The sequence below is a fragment of the Bos taurus genome, chromosome 19 (genome assembly GCF_002263795.3).
Source record: "Bos taurus isolate L1 Dominette 01449 registration number 42190680 breed Hereford chromosome 19, ARS-UCD2.0, whole genome shotgun sequence".
Taxonomy (NCBI): Eukaryota; Metazoa; Chordata; class Mammalia; order Artiodactyla; family Bovidae; genus Bos; species Bos taurus.
In genome coordinates this window covers 39,867,824-39,884,584 of record NC_037346.1, presented here as the reverse complement: position 1 = coordinate 39,884,584, position 16,761 = coordinate 39,867,824, and the positions used below count along the sequence as shown (strand labels likewise).

Here is a 16,761-nt window from a genome sequence, read left to right as displayed (position 1 = left end):
ATGTTCTTTACTCTAAAAAATGGATTAGAAGGAAATAATCCTTCATGGTAACATATTTCAGTCATATAATCTAAAAATTATCCACTACTTATTCAACTGAAAGATGGATGGATATTTTTTCCCATGTTAGAAAATATCCATATTCACGATTACTTTTAGAATTTTGGTTTAAGTATCTGATAAAGTGAAAACATGATTTTTAAAAGTCATACTTAATGCTAAACGTAGTAACTAGCACACTTCACCAAAACCTAAAATTTTAAACTAGAGAGCTATCTAATTGAGAAATCCCAGGAAAAGATTTTGTTCCTGAATCCCCAGTTTATAATTAAGTTGTGCCTATACTAAACAAACTCTCAAGATACAAGACTTAGGATTTACAAACTATGTAAACTGGAGAAACTGTCTTGCCAAAATAATTTATTAGACGTTCTTAAAACTATGATGGCTTCTAGTACTTTCAAATATAAAATGATTTCCAATAAACATTTTAGAAATTCATAAAGCAAGGTATTATTGCATGTTCAACTTATTTTCTCCATTATTAAGAAAGGATTGGGAAGTAAAATCTGGGAATCTAAAAGGCAGATTATTCTAAATTAAAATCCAACCCCCTCTTAATTCTTTTTGCTTTTTAATAAAGTCAAATGTATTACCGGCCTTCTCAGGTAGTGCTAGTGGTAAAGAACTTGCCTGCCAATGCAGGAGACATAAGAGATGCAGGTTCGACCCTTGGGTCAGGAAGATCCTCTGGAGGAGGGCATGGCAACCCACTCCAGTATTCTTGCCAGGAGAATCCCCATGGACAGAGGAGCCTGGCAGGCTAAAATCCATGGGGTCACAAAGAGTCCGACACAACTGAAGGAACTCAGCAGGCACACAATGTGTCAAGTATGACTGGACAAAACATAATTTGCCCAATAGTCTAAAACAAATTGTTCCCATTTCAGATCTTCAATATCTCCCTTTTATGGCTGATCATTGGTAAGACTGATGTGATTCAAAATGTTTCAAAACAAATAGCATATACATGGTAGGGGAAACAACTCACATGATGTTAGTCATGATTTTCTTATACCCATAATGCCTTTTGGAAATTTTCTTCCAAAAGTTAATTAAAATATAAAATAATCACTGGAATCAAACAACAACATTTATATGAACATGAGGATACAAGACAATGAAACTAGTTAAATGGATTTACTAAATACCCAGTTACTCTTAAGAAAACTAATACCTCTGTAAACAAAGTGGCTAAAACAAGAGGCTTTCTCTAAATTACAGACTGGGTTGAAACTAACATTATCTCAGGAAAACACTAAGTAATGTCAGAAACATGCCCTACAAGCCACTGTTTCTTTAATCTTTCAGCATGACTAAATCTTCCTAAAGAACTCTGCTACAAATCCTTCAACTTCTGAACAGAAGCTTACTGTAATAGGACATTTGGATGGCTGTAAGTTACATAATGTTAAAGTTGAGGTCCAGATCCACTCTTTAAGGAAAAAGGGGGGTAAAAAGAGGACAACAAATAGGTAAATTGTCTTCAAACAGTGAACAAAACTGTCTTCAATAACAAATGTATTTTTTCCCTGAATTAAGTTAGATTCCACCCATTTGAAATGAAATTGCTACTATTAATCACTACTAATTTGGTGGATGCAAAGATCTTCAAAGTTTCTCTCAAAGCATTTTCAGTCTTTAAAAATGATATTGCTTGTTTAATTCTGCCTGTTTCTCTCAAGGCAAAACAAAAAAAAAACGAGAAGACCATAAAAGGGATCTATATGTTCCCTACCCTAAGAAACTGAATGAGGAAAAATATGTACGTATGCACATATCACACACCTACAAACATGTAATGCTCTTTACTAGCCAACTAAAAATGTGCATGTGACTCCAAGATTATTAGTGTTTATATTTGTGTCCTATAGGATCATGTTGTGTTTTCAATTCTTTCTTGATTTATTTTTACCATTACTGCACTAATTACAACTGAGTACAGGAAGAGAGAACTTGAGATTTGAACCCAAAAGGAATTATTGCAAAAGCAGCTTGTTTTTACTGAAACTTGTTTTAGCCTCAATGCAATTCTGTATTCTCAAACCCCCTAACAATCAAAATTCTCAGAACAGCCTTAATGAAACTACTCCCTCAAGAAAACAAATATTCTGAGACTATTTCTTAGGCATCCTTAAAAAAAGCTAAGCAATTTTACAAATAGTACACTTAAGACATCTACTTCAGTGTATATAAATTTACTTCTCATTCCTCCAGAAAAAAAAAGTCAACTCTAGCTAATGGTGTACATGCTAAAGTGTTTATAGTGAAGTATACTGATATATGCAACTTACTTTGAGATGAATCAAAACAAATGAAGATGGCTTGATGAAGAGATGGATAGAAATGATAAAATGTATATCAAGTATTAATTGTAGAATCTAGGTGGTACATATTTGAGTCCTGACTACAATAATAAAATGGAGGGGGAAAGCCTAAGGAACTTCATACTCTGACAGCTAGGAACTCTTTTAACTTGATGAATTCAAACTAGTTTATGAAAAATTATAGCTTTAGGTCAGCAAAAATTACTCACATTGACATATAAAAGACATGGCATGGATTTTTTTCTAATTTCTCTACTAGTTTTCAACATTTTTCTCACTCACTGATAAAACTTACTGACCAGGCACTGTACCTGGCCATGCACTCATATTTACTAATTAAACCTCGCAACTCTAGAACTAGGTAGTTATTACTCTTATTTCACACACAGAGAAATTAAATTATATGCCAAAGGTTACAAAACAAGATTAGGATTCCACTCAGATGTGACTCCTAAGCTCAAGTTCTCCTTTTGTGGAAAATGGTAAGACTATAAAGAGGGAGGTACATACACCTCATCACTTAGGAACAAGAACAGTTTTCTGTATACAATTCACTCCAACAATTAAATTTCAAACTAACATGTCTTTATCACCAAAAATATCACAGTGAAGATACTATTAGCATTTTTTAAAAGAAAGATTTTGAAAACTGCTGTGGTCACAAGATAGTGGTGATGCTTGTAAAGAAAATCAAAGTATCCTTGGAACCAATTTCTGCCAGGTTATACCATAAAAGGGAAGAGCTAATCAGTTTAATTCCCACTAGAAACATCAAAGATGGGAGTCTTTTGTAAGTTATCAAAAAAACTGTCTATAAGGAAATAAACTTACAGGTCTGGAGACATAGTGGACAACGCAAGTGGTAGATGACCTAGGAAAACAGCCTCAAATAACACAAATGAAATCTCCAATCAGGTCCAATGAAGCCTAAAGCACTAATTCCAAAGTGAATTTCAAAAAGTTAAGACAAAGCAACCGAAATAACTGGATAAACTCTGAGAACCAGTATCAACTCCATGCATTTGGTAAGCAGAAGCCTATGATTTTTTCTCACATAGGAGCTTACAGCTGAAGGTCCCAGCACTGGAAGTACCTACCTTTAGCAGCTTTAGGCATGTGAACTCTCCTCTTCAATTCTGGGTTAAGGGGAAGAGCAGTCTCACCTACATTATGACTAGCCAACAGCAAAGTGTTCTAGACAATGCCAAACACTGGGGGCTTCCACAAAATGTTAACAGGTCTAATCCCCAGTTCCTCATAAGCCACTGTAGGAAAGAACGGACTGTTAGACAAATAGCTCACCTGGGAAGTGGACTCCGGCTCAGAGAGCGCTTGCTCAGAAAAGGGCTGCTGGACCGCCTTCGACCGTAGGGACTGGGTGATCTCCCACTGTAAGAGCCACTCCTTTCATAGCTGGAAGAACGTCGCCGGCTATAGGGACTCACAGACCTCTGTCGTCTACTGTAGGGACTGGGTGACCGAGTGCTGGACTGGTAGGCAGAAGGCTCCTTGTAAGGCGGGCTGATTGACTGCCTTCTAGAGGTACTTCCCGGACTCTTCTTGTAGGAGTCGTAATTGCTAGAGGTGTGAGATCTCGGGGGACTAAGGTCATAATCTTGGCCGTAAGAAGCTCCGGAGGGGCTATCATCTTGCTTGGGACTGTCGGACCACTTCCGGTGGGGACTCCTGGATCTCCGTTTAGGGCTGTCCACGGTTTTGTAACTTTTGGGTGTTTCCCTCTTCCGATGACTTTTACTTCGGTCTTTGTGTCCCGACTTCAACTCACGCTCTTTCCGGGTCTTCTCCTTATGGAGTTTGGATGACCTGGATTCCTTGTTGCTGCTTTTCGAGATCTGAGCCTTCCCGTGGTCATCATTCTCCTCATTTGAACGCTTTGAACTTCCTGATATCCGGTCCTTCGTCGAGCCCGACTTGCTGGAGGCTTCCAGGTTTTTTTCTTTCTCTGTCTGTTTAGTTTTTAATAAGTCGCGAGTACGTCGGTGCTGGTGGTGACGGTGTTTATGCAGGCGGTCGCTGCGATCAGTCCCGCGACGTTCATCATTTTCCCTCCGGTCCACTTTGAAAGCCAGGTCATCAGAGAAGGTATCGGAATCAGAGCTAATGTCATCATATTCCACCAAAGGTTTGATAACTGTGCCCAAAGGTGCTGCTTCGGGTGTCACCAATCCCATGTCTTTGGAGTGCTTGGACTTATGCCGCTTGTGCTTCGACCCCAAGCGGTGACGCTCTCTGCTGTTGGAGCTGCCACCTCCCGATGACGGCTGCAAAGTTCCAGAAGCTCCCCCACTCCCGTCCTTCTTGCCCCCATGTCTCTCTGGATTGGGCATTCCCTTTCCCCTGGCCTCAAAAAGGGGAAAAAGTTCCCCAGCACTCCAAAAAGTAACCCCCACCCTCCCCCCCAGCCCCACGCCTACCAAAGAGCCCCTACAAGGGGGTGGGGAGGGAAGGGACGGTAGTCCAGGCTCCTCCTCCCTCCCGTCTCCTCAGCACCCTCCTACATGAGGTGGGGGTGAAGGAGCCAGGGAAGAAATGAGAGTTCCTCAGCAGTGGAGTTGCGAGACAACGAGTAGCTGCCCGAATCTGTTTCTCCTCCTCCCCACGCCGAGCCAATCCTCAGGCCCAGACGCCGGGGAGGTCGAAGAAGTAGGAAGCCGACGGCCCGGTGCTGTGTGGCCGACTCTGGCTCTGGGGCCCTGTGAGGACTGCGCGGGCCCTTCCCCTACCCGGTAGCCCGGCTCGGGGCGGCTTCCTGTCGCTGGGGTCCCGCGGCCTAGGTGCCTCACGCCCCCTTTGTCCCTCGCTCCTGAGGGACCCCCTTTTCTAGCTTCCGCCTCACCTAAGTACCTCACACACTCGGCCCCTCACACAGACTCACAGTCACACACTAGGTTAAACCGAAACGGCACTAGGAGGAAGGCGGGGGGGGAGGGGGTAATCCCAAGAAATACCGCGAGAATCTTCAGTAATCTCGCGGTATTTCGTGCTTCCCTTTCACCTCTCGCCGCTGCTAGCTCAAACAACGCGAGAGCAGGTCTCCAGCAGAGGAGCATTCCGCCAGATTCTCGCGATAAGAATCGGGCTCGCCATTTGAGCAAAACTTTATTAAAACGAACCAGGGAGAATTTTTTAATTTGAAACTTTATTGATAACTCATTGAACAAATACATATTCCGCTTCGGCGCAAACTAATTTTCGTGTGTGTGTGTGTGTGTGTGTGTGTGTGTGTGTGTACCCTGCAAAACACGATTTGCCTGTGTGTGTGTGTGTGTGTGCACCCTGCAAAACACGATTTGCCTGTGTGTGTGTGTGTGTGTGTGTGTACCCTGCAAAACACGATTTGCCTCATCCCTGTTTTAAAGATAAGGAAACCAGACTCAGATGCTCTCACTGCTAGGACCCCCGGTTCTATCAGTGGTGGGGAAACTAGGATCCCACAAGCCATGCATCTAGGCCAAAGAAAAAGGAAGACCTAAGAACTTTTTAATCATCTGTGCAAGTAAAATTAATACTGTCAAGAAAAAAGAAAGGAAATAAAGAGAGTATAGAATTTAGTACTTGAACGCAGGTGTGGTGACTTACTCATTGCTGCAAAAGGGCCTGGATGTGAAGGTCTCCACCAGTGTCTAACATGATGGCAGATGGCAGGAAATTTCATGAGTCAATTAGACAAAGTGACTGGTCAGCCTTATTAAACATTGGCATGAGTTCAGCAAAATTACTCTGATTTTTTTTTTTTTACTCTTTTAAATGAGATCAAGTATTTGACCTAGGATGCACCCACAACAAAATGGAAACGTGGAGATGGCAGAAGTAATTGTGATGATGTGTCAAATAAAACCTTGAAGAATAAAATTCATCATCCAAATTAATCCACCATCATATCAGCAGTAGAAACTTTATTTTTGAGTGATGGAGCTGAATTTTATTATTTTTTTTGGTCAAGTAAATCCTTTGTTTTTAATGATTTTTATTTGGAGGATAATTGCCTTACAGAATTGTGTTGGTTTCTGCCATACATCAATATGAGTCAGCCATAGGCATACATAGTCTCCTCCATCTTGAACCTCCCTCTCACCTTCCAACCTGTCCCACCGCTTATCATTCCAGCAGTAGAAACTTTATTTTTTTGAAATTAATTTTTATTACAGTATAGTTGGTTTACAATGCTATGTTAGTTTCTGCTGTACAGCAAAGTGAATAAGTTATACGTTTATATATGTGTGTGTGTGTGTGTGTGTTAGTTGCTCAGTCATGTCTGACTCTTTGCGACCCCGTAACTGTAGCCTGCCAGGCTCCCCTGTCCATGGGGATTCTCCAGGCAAGAATAATGGAGTGGATTGCCATTCCCTTCTCCAGAGGATCTTTCTGAACCAGGGATCGAACCCTGGTCTCCTGCACTGCGGGCAGATTCTTTACCGTTTGAGCTACTGGGAAGTCCACGTTTACATATATGTACTTTGTTAGATTCCTTCCCACTTAGGCTACCAGCCACCACTGATCACTCAATAGGGTTCCCTGTGCTATATGGTCAGAGAAGGCAACGGCAACCCACTCCAGTACTCTTGCCTGGCAAATCCCATGGACGGAGGAGCCTGGTAGGCTGCAGTCCATGGGGTCGCTAGGAGTCAGACACGACTGAGCGATTTCACTTTCACTTTTCACTGTCATGCATTGGAGAAGGAAATGGCAACCCACTCCAGTGTTCTTGCTTGAAGAATTCCACGGACAGAGTAGCCTGGTAGGCTACAGTTCACAAGGTGGCAAAGAGTCAGACATGACTTAGCAACTAAACCACTACCACCACAGTGTATATATTGTTGTTCAGTCACTCAGTCGTGACTGAGTGATTTTTCACCCAAGAAAATAAAGTCTGTCACTGTTTCCATTGTTTCCCCATCTATTTGCCATGAAGTGATGGGACCAGATGCAATAATCTTAGTTTTTTGAATGTTGAGTTTTAAGCAAGCTTTTTCATTCTCCTTTCACCTTCATCAAGAGGCTCTTTACTTTATTTGGAGGCAATTATCCTCCAAATAAAAATCATTAAAAACAAGCTTCCCTGTCCATCATCTCACAGAGCTTGCTCAAACTCATGTCCATCAAGTCAGTGATTCCATCAAACCATTTCATCCTGTCGTACCCTTCTCCTCCTACCTTCAGTCTTTCCCAGCATCAGGGTCTTTTCCAATTAGTCTGCTCTTCACATCAGGTGGCCGAAGTATCAAAGCTTCAGCTTCATCATCTGTCCTTCCAATGAATATTCAGGATTGATTTCCTTTAGGATTGACTGGTTTCATCTGCTTGTAGTCCGAGGGACTCTCAAGAGTCTTCTCCAACACCACAGCTCAAAAGCATCGATTCTTTGGCACTCAGCCTTCTTCATGATCCAGCTCTCACATCCATACATGACTACTGGAAAAGCCATAGCTTTAACTATACGGACCTTTGTTGGCAAACTGATGTCTCTGCTTCTTAATACGCTGTCTAGGTTGGTCATAACTTTTCTTCCAAGGAGCAAGTGTCTTTTTAATTTCATGGCTGCAGTCACCATCTGCAGTGATTTTGGAGCCCAAGAAAATAAAGTCTGTCACTGTTTCCATTGTTTCCCCATCTATTTGCCATGAAGTGATGGGACCAGATGCAATAATCTTAGTTTTTTGAATGTTGAGTTTTAAGCAAGCTTTTTCATTCTCCTTTCACCTTCATCAAGAGGCTCTTTACTTCCTCTTTGCTTTCTGTCATAAGGGTGGTGTCATCTGCATATCTGAGGTTACTGATATCTTTTGGCAATCTTGATTCCAGCCTGGGATTCATCCAGCCCAGCTTTTCACATGATGTACTCTGCGTAGAAGTTAAATAAGCAGGGTTACAATATACAGTCTTGATGTACTCCTTTCCCAATTTGGAACCAGTCTGTTGTTCCATGTTCGGTTCTAATTGTTGCTTCTTGACCTGCATACTGGTTTCTCAGGAGCAGGTAAGTTGGTCTGGCATTCCCATCTCTTTCAGAATTTTCCACAATTTGTTTTGATCCACACAGTCAAAGGCTTTAGCATAGTCGATGAAGCAGATGTTTTTCTGGAATTCTCTTGCTTTTTCCTGTGATCCATCAGATGTTGGCAAGTTGATCTCTGGTTCCTCTGCCTTTTCTAAATCCAACTGGAACATCTGGAAGTTCTTGGTGCACATATTGCTGAAGCCTAACTTGAACACTAACTTGCTAGTGTGTGAAATGAGTGCAGTTCTGTGGTAGTTTGAACATTCTTTGGCATTGCCTTTGTTTGGGATGAAAACTGACATTTTCCAGTCCTTGGCCACTGCTGAATTTTCCAAACTTGTTGGCATATTGACTGCAGCACATTCACAGCATCATCTTTTAGGATTTGAAATAGCTCAGCTGAAATTCCGTCACTTCTACTAGCTTGGTTCATAGTGATGCTTCCTAGCCCCACTTGACTTCACACTCCAGGATGTCTGGCTCTAGGTGAGTGACCACACCTTCTTGGTTATCTGGGTCATGAAGATCTTTTTTGTATCGTTCTTCTGTATATTCTTGCCACTTCCTCTTGATATCTTCTGCTTCTGTTAGGTCCATACCATTTCTGTCTTTTATTGTACCCATCTTTGCATGAAATGTTCCCTTGGTATCTCTAATTTTCTTGAAAAGATCTCTGTCTTTCCCATTCTATTGTTTTCCTCTATTTCTTTGAATTGATCACTTAGGAAGGCTTTCTTTTCTCTCCTTGCTATTCTTTGGAACTCTGCATTCAGATGGGTATATCTTTATTTTTTTCCTTGCCTTTCACTTCTCTTCTTTTCTCATATATTTGTAAGGCTTCATCAGACAACCATTTTGCCTTTTTGCATTTCTTCTTCTTGGAAGTGGTTTTGATCAACACCTCCTATACAATATTACAAACCTCTCTCCATAGTTCTTCAGGCATTCTGTCTATCAGAATATTGATCCCAATCTCCCAGTCTGTCTCACACACCCTTTCCCCCTTGGTAATCGTAAGTCTGTTCTCTACATCTGTGACTCTATTTCTGTTTTGCCAATAAATTCATCTGTACCAATTTTCTTGAATCCACATATAAACAATGTTATACAATATTTGCTTTTCTCTTTCTGACTATTTCACTCTGTATGACAATCTCTAGGTCCATCCATGGTTCTGCAAATGGCATTATTTCATTCCTTTTTATGTCTGAGTAATATTTTATTGTATATGTACCACATCTTAGTCCATTCCTCTGTGAAAGGATGTTAAGTTGCTTCCATTTTATTTTAAATTAATTTTATTGGTATGTAGTTGCTTTACAGAAACTTCCTAAAATATTTTATTTATGTATGTATTTGGCTGCCTCGGGTCTTAGTTGCGGCACTTGGGGTCTTCATTGCATCATGCAGGATCTTTTGTGGAGGTGGTCAGACTCTCTAGTTGCACCACAATGGCCTTAGTTTCTCTATGGCATGTGGGATTTTAGTTCCCAGACAAGGGTCAAACCCTTGCCCCCTGCATTGTAAGGTGGGTTCTTAACCACTGGAACACCAAGGAAATCCCAAATCCTTTCTTAATTATCTATTTCCTGTTGAAGCAGACTAGAAACCCCTAATGAATGAATAATAAATGAAGCCTGTTACTGAGTTTTTATAATACCTTCTATTTCTACAGCACTTTTCAATTTTCCACAGAAGTCTTTTAAACCTGTCAATAAATATCAATTAAACAAATAAATAACCTGATGAGGTGACCAGGATGAGTATTATTATATGCAATTCCTATAGGCTGAAATTGAGACTCAGAAGGAGTTGGAGCACATTTGCACTAGTAGTAAATGACAGGAGAAGGGACAGCTCTTTCTGTAATCTGTAATCTTTCTGGAAAAACCATAGCTTTGACTATACGGACCTTTGTCGGCAAACTGATGTCTTTGCTCTTTATACACTGTCTAGGTTTGTAACTCAGATTTGAAAACTCAGCAATGGCCACAGGACTGGAAAAGATCAGTTTTTGTTCCATTTCCAAAGAAGGGCAATGCCAAAGAATGTTCAAACTACCATACAATTGCACTCATTTCACATGCTAGCAAGGTCGTGATCAAAATCCTCCAAGCTAGGCTTTAATAGTGTGTGAACCAAGATCTTCCAGATGTATAAGCTGGATTCAGAAAAGGCAGAGGAACCAGAGATCAACTTGCCAACATCTGATGGATCACAGGAAAAAGCAAGAGAATTCCAGAAAAACATCTGCTTCATTGACCATGCTAAAACCTTTGACTGTGTGGATCACAACAAACTGTGGAAAATTCTGAAAGAGATGGGAATACCAGACCAACTTACCTGCCTCCTGAGAAATCTGTGGTGGTGGTGGTGTAGTTGCTCAGTTGTGTCCGACTCTTTGTGACCCCATGGACTATAGCCTGCCAGGCTCCTCTGTCCATGGGATTTTTCAGACAACAATACTGGAGTGGGTTGCCATTTCCTTCTCCAGGGAGAAATCTGTATGTAGGTCAAGAAGTAACAATTAGAACCGAACATGGAACAACAGACTGGTTCCAAATCGGGAGAGGAATACGTCAAGGCTGTATATTGTCACCCTGCTTATTTAACTTCTATGCAGAGTACATCATGTGAAAAGCTGGGCTGGATGAATCCCAAGCTGGAATCAAGATTTCCAAAAGAAATATCAATAACCTCAGATATGCAGATGATACCACCCTTATAGCAGAAAGCGAAGAAGAACTAAAGAGCCTCTTGATGAAGGTGAAAGAGGAGAATGAAAAAGTTGGCTTAAAACTCAACATTAAAAAACTAAGATCATGGCATCCAGTCCCATCGCTTCATGGCAAATAGATGGGGAAACAATGGAAACAGTGACAGACTATTTTCTTGGGCTCCAAAATCACTGCAGATGGTGACTGCAGCCATGAAATTAAAAAGACACTTACTCCTTGGAAGAAAAGCTATGACAACTTAGTATATTACAAAACAGAGATATTACTTTGCCAACGAAGGTCTGTATAGTCAAAGCTATAATTTTTCCAGTAGTCATGTATGGATGTGAGAGCTGGACCATAAAGAAGGCTGAGCACCAAAGAATTGATGGTTTTGAACTGTGGTTTTGGAGAAGACTCTTGAGAGTTCCTTGGACTACAAGGAGATCAAATCAGTCAATCCTAAAGGAAATCAACCCTGAATATTCATTGGGAGGACTGATGATGAAGCTGAAGCTCCAATACTTTCGCTACCTGCTGCAAAGAGCCAGCTCATTGGAAAAGACCCTGATGCTGGGAAAGATTGAAGGCAGGAGGAGAAGGGGATGACAGAGGGATTAGATGGTTGGATGGCATCACCAATTGGCATCATCAATGGACATGAATTTGAGCAAGCTCACGAAGATATTGAAGGACTGGGAAGCCTGGCATCCTGCACTTGATGGGGTCACCAAATGTCAGACATGACTGAGCTACTGAACAAGAAAAGTTTGTCATAGCTTTTCTTCCAAGGAGCAAGTGTCTTTTAATTTCATAGCTGTTGTCACCATCCACAGTGATTTTGGAGCCCAAGAAAATAAAATGCCATCATTCCAAATCACACACACACACACACACACACACACACACACACACACACACCACATCTTATTATCCATTCATCTGTCAATGGACATTTAGGTTATTTCCATATTTTGGCTACTGTGAATAGTGCTGCTATGTCCAGATACATGTCCAGGAGTGGGATTGCTGGATCATATGGCAACTCTAGTTTTTTGAGGAGCCTCCTTATTGTCTTCTGCACCAATTTACTTTCCCACCAACAGAGTAGGAGGATTCCCTTTTCTTCACATCTCTACAGGATTTATTTGTCACCTTTTTAATGATGCCCATTTTGACCAGTGTGAGGTGGCACCTCATTGTAGGTGGGTTTTTTAAGATTTATGTATTTATTTATTATTTATCTTATTATTTGACTGCGGTGGGTCTTTGTTGTTGCATGTGGGCTTTCTTTAGTTGTGGTGAGTGGGGACTACTCTTGTTTTAGTGTGAGGACTTCTCATTGCAGCGGCTCTCTTGCTACAGAGCACAGGCTCTGTGCAGTCTGCATGTGGGTTTCAGTCATTGTGGCTCTTGGGCTCTAGAGAGCAGGCTCAGTAGTTGTGGTGCATGGGCTCAGTTGCTCCACAGCATGTGGGATCTTCCTGGACCAAGGATTGAACTAGTGTACCTTTGCACTGCAAGGTGGATTCTTAACTGCTGAACCATCAGGTTTAGTCAAATGGCTTTGACTACAAATCAAAACCATTGTAATTTTGACTTGCACATTTCTTTAATAATTAGCCATGTTGAACGTATCTTTCTGTGCCTGCCTGTTGGCCATCTGTGTGTTTTCTTTGGAGAAATGTCTCTTTAGTCTTCTGCCCATTTTTACTTGGGTTGTCTTTTTGTTATTGAGTTGTATGAGCCATTTATATATTTTAGAAATTAAGCCCTTCTCAGTCTCCTCATTCTCAAATGCTCTCCTCCCAGTCTATAGGTTGTCTTTTTATTTTATGGTTTTCTTTGTTGTACAGAAGTTTGCAAGTTTGATTAGGTCCCCTTTAAAAAAAATTTTTGTTTTTATTTCTATTGCCTTGGGAGACCGACCTAAGAAAACATTGGTACAATTTATGTCAGAGAATGTTTTGCCTATGTTCTATTCTAGGAGTTTTATGGTGTTAGACCTTTAAGCCTTTAAGCCATTTTGACTCTCTAGATATTTAAATACAAAACATACTAAAAACTGCTGGTATTGGTCCAACAAATGGTGAGGACCGTGCCTTTGTAGTATAAGGATTGCTTCACTCTACAGGAAAACTTTGAACTCAGAAATTCCAGGGCTGCATGATTTGTTTGTTTCATGATCTCCCAGGGCAGGGAGTCAGGGTAACTCTGGGAAGCCCAAGTGGCCAGTCAGGTGATGACTGTAGTTTCCCTGTAAGTCCCCCAAAGCAAGTCAGAAAGCTTCTCTTTAGGCTCTACACAAGAGGAAATATTTAACTAAAGTTATAGTAATTTCCCCTCACCCCAAGTCCAATTTGTTAGTTTAGCTTTTGGTTTTAAGAGCCTTTGAAGTCTCCCTCAAAGCTTACTCATTTAAAATCTGTCCATGGTCCTCTTCTTGGTGTGTGTATACCTGGAATTACTTTTCTTATTTAATGACATGTCTGTCCTATATCGGAGACGGCAGTGGCACCCCACTCCAGTACTCTTGCCTGGAAAATTCATGGGTGGAGGAGCCTGGTAGGCTGCAGTCCACGGGGTCGCTAAGAGTCGGACACGACTGAGTGACTTCAGTTTCACTTTTCTCTTTCATGCATTGGAGAAGGAAATGGCAACCCACTCCAGGGTTCTTGCCTGGAGAATCCCAGGGATGGCGGAGCCTGGTGGGCTGCTATCTATGGCGTTGCACAGAGTCGGACACGACTGAAGCAACTTAGCAGCAGCAGCTGTCCTATATTTTGACTTTTTGTTTTATAAAAATTGATGTCTTTTTAAAAAAATCTGTGTTTTTTTTTTTTTTTTGACTGTATCGGGTCTTAGTTGCAGCATGGGTGATCTTTGTTGCAGTGCTCAGGCTGAGTTGCCCTGCGGCATGTGAGATCTTAGTTCCCTCACCCACTGGGGGATCAAACCCATGTCTCCTGCCTTGATGGGCAAATTCTTAATCACTGGGCCACCAGGGATCTTTACTTTTAGAATACAAATTTTTGACAATGTCATTTCATCTGCATTTTCAAATGAGAAATAGTAACTTCTCATTCTATTTTGTGACTAAAATTTGGTAAAGTTTATTCTGTTTTCAAGTTTTATATGGTTTAACAATTCCTAGCTACTCCAGTACAGTATTTATTGTTCATTTGTATAAAGAGCTTGCATGAGAAACTGTAGCTGTGTATTCAACAGTCATGCTTTGGACATGAGTAAATTAACAAAATATTTTTGAGTGCCTACAGTTTCAGTGACTGTTCATATTTTCAGAACTCTAAATCAGGTGAACCCATCAAGGGCTAGGGCTGTGTTGTCAAGTGTATATTACCAGCTTCTAATACACAGGTGTTAGGACTCCACAGATGCTTGTTTAAACAGCATTTTAGTTTATTTTTTGGCTGCACTGGGCAGTTTGTGGGATCTTAGTTCCTGAACCAGGGATTAAACCTGGGCCCTTGGCAGTGAAAGCATGGACTCTTAACCACTGGCCCACCAGGGAATTCCCACAGCATTTAAAATATAAACTATCTTTGGAAATTCTCAGTTGGATAAATTCTCTCTGTACTTCTTCAATGTTAATATTGCTAGATTTATATTCTATAATATTTGGAACATACTTTTGTACTAAAAAATGTAATTGTTTAAAATTAAAATTTAACTGAGTGTTCTGTTTTTAAAAAATCTGACAACCCTATCAATTTGTCTCTACATATGCACTGAGTCTCTGACATGTGTCAGGAACTAGGCTAGGCAGTATCACTAGACTAGACAGTAGTGAAAGAAATAGACCCGGTGCAGCCGCCCTCCTAGATTTGATAGTTTAGCAGGGAAGACAGACATTGAATACATCATCATGTACTTAATCAAGTACTGAAATAGTAAAACAGAGGACCTTATTAAGTCAGGGTTTAGAGAAAGTTTGCATCTCTAGTCCTGAACAAGAGACATTTACTTTGAGAACTATATAAGAGGGCCTCAGTGAGATGTGGGGGAATGGAGAAGAGGAAAGCCTTCCTGCAGTTAAAAAGGCCTGTTCAAGGACCTTGGGAAAGGAAGGAGTGAAGCAATTGTCTGCAGGTGGAAGGTCAGTGTGGTTGGGATTTGGCAAGGGGAGAAGGGCTAGATTTAGAGAGGAATTTTAGCACCAGTAAAAGATTTGCCTACTAAGCCCAGGTACAATGCTAGGTAGTGGAGATTACAAAATGAGGGGCAATTACTGCCTCAAGAAACTCTCTGTGTAGTGACTGAAAGGAATGAGGGTAAGAGGAATAGACAAGAAGTAAATTTTATTTCTACTTTCAAGGAGCATGGTTACGCATATCTTTGTCAAAATAAGCCTTTGACAAATAAAGATTTGTTCTTATCTGTCTGTTCATCCGAACTGTAGTTACCAGCAGGAATTGTTTTGGAGGATGTTTGCATATCATTTTTGAAATATGGGGAAAAGTCTGAGACTAAAGAGCCAGTGGAAATCCACTGCTAAATATCCTTACAGCAAATTAGGTAAAATCCGACTTTTCAGCAGTTACTCTCAAGGATGTATTTGAAAAAAAAAAAAAAAGAGTAACCTTCACTATTTTAAGAACTTCCACCCAGTGCTAGTAGAATTGTATTTTAGCCTGGCTCTTGTTCCAATGGGCAGGAACTACTAACTTCTCGGCATTAATCCAGATTTCTCTTCGTGAAAAGTTACTGATACAAGAGACAGGACCACACATTCTTTGTGATTTGTAGTGTAGAGCGTAAGCGAACCTGCTTGCTTTTACTGACTACAAAAAAAAAAATACAATCCATTGTGAACACCTTTGGGATCCTAAACATAATTAGCAGTATCTGATGACTGCTGAATATTCATTGGAAGGGCTGATGCTGAAGCTGAAGCTCCAATATTTTGGCCACCTGATTGACGCGAAGACTCCACTCACTGAAAAAGACCCTGATGCTAGGAAGAGTTGAGGGCAGGAGAAGGGGAGGACAGAGGATGAGATGGTTGGATGGCATCACCAACTGGATGGACATGAGTTTGAGCAAGTTCTGGAAGTTGGTGATGGGCAGGGAAGCCTGGCCTACTGCGGTTCATGGGGTCTTAAAGAGTCGGACACGACTGAGCGACTCACCTGAACTGATGACTGCTGCAAACAAGTTTTTCTTAACTCAAAATCTTCCACGTCCTCAGAAATATTGAAAATGCTCAACAAAAATATTTCTGAAATTAAAAAGGAAATTCGGTAATGGAAATTAAGTGTACTGGGCTACCTTGGGACGTCGTGTTACAAAGACCCAACGTCTAGTATCTCAATAAAGGGGAAGTTTTAATAAAATATTCCTAACAGCAATATTCTTCGAAAAGCTAGTATTTCAGGAAAGACAGCTGGGGCTTTTACTTTGCAAACTGCTTGAAAGCCAAATCGAAAGCGCCAACTTCCGCAGAGGTGTGGAACACTACCACTACAGAAGCTCCACGCCTAGCTCCGAGAAGTCGGAGACAAACCAGAGAGCAGGCAGGGTGGGGATAATCTCGCGAGAAGCAACGTATAAATCATTTTTCGCGATATTTGGTGCCCAGCCCCTTTCCTCTCTCTCTGTCTCTCTCTCGCAGGATCAC

General features: G+C 41.1%; 1 protein-coding gene and 1 non-coding gene across 5 annotated transcripts in view; both read right to left on the bottom strand.

The window, feature by feature from the left end:
• CDK12 (cyclin dependent kinase 12) overlaps nucleotides 1-5,315 on the bottom strand; it is a 40,156-nt gene extending 34,841 nt beyond the window's left edge. For 3 of the 4 annotated variants that reach the window (XM_005220718.5, XM_005220717.5, XM_024979956.2), the window contains exon 1: nucleotides 3,690-5,315. In XM_005220718.5, coding sequence (XP_005220775.1) covers nucleotides 3,690-4,735 — 1,046 coding nt within the window. In that variant the 5' untranslated portion in view covers nucleotides 4,736-5,315. The remainder of the gene's footprint in view (nucleotides 1-3,689) is intronic. The other variant, NM_001205701.1, reaches the window with a different exon arrangement.
• An 11,240-nt stretch (nucleotides 5,316-16,555) lies between these two features.
• Nucleotides 16,556-16,629, bottom strand: MIR2342 (microRNA mir-2342). The gene has a single exon (NR_031283.1). It is a non-coding gene; the product is annotated as a microRNA mir-2342 (primary transcript).
• Nucleotides 16,630-16,761: the final 132 nt, after the last annotated feature.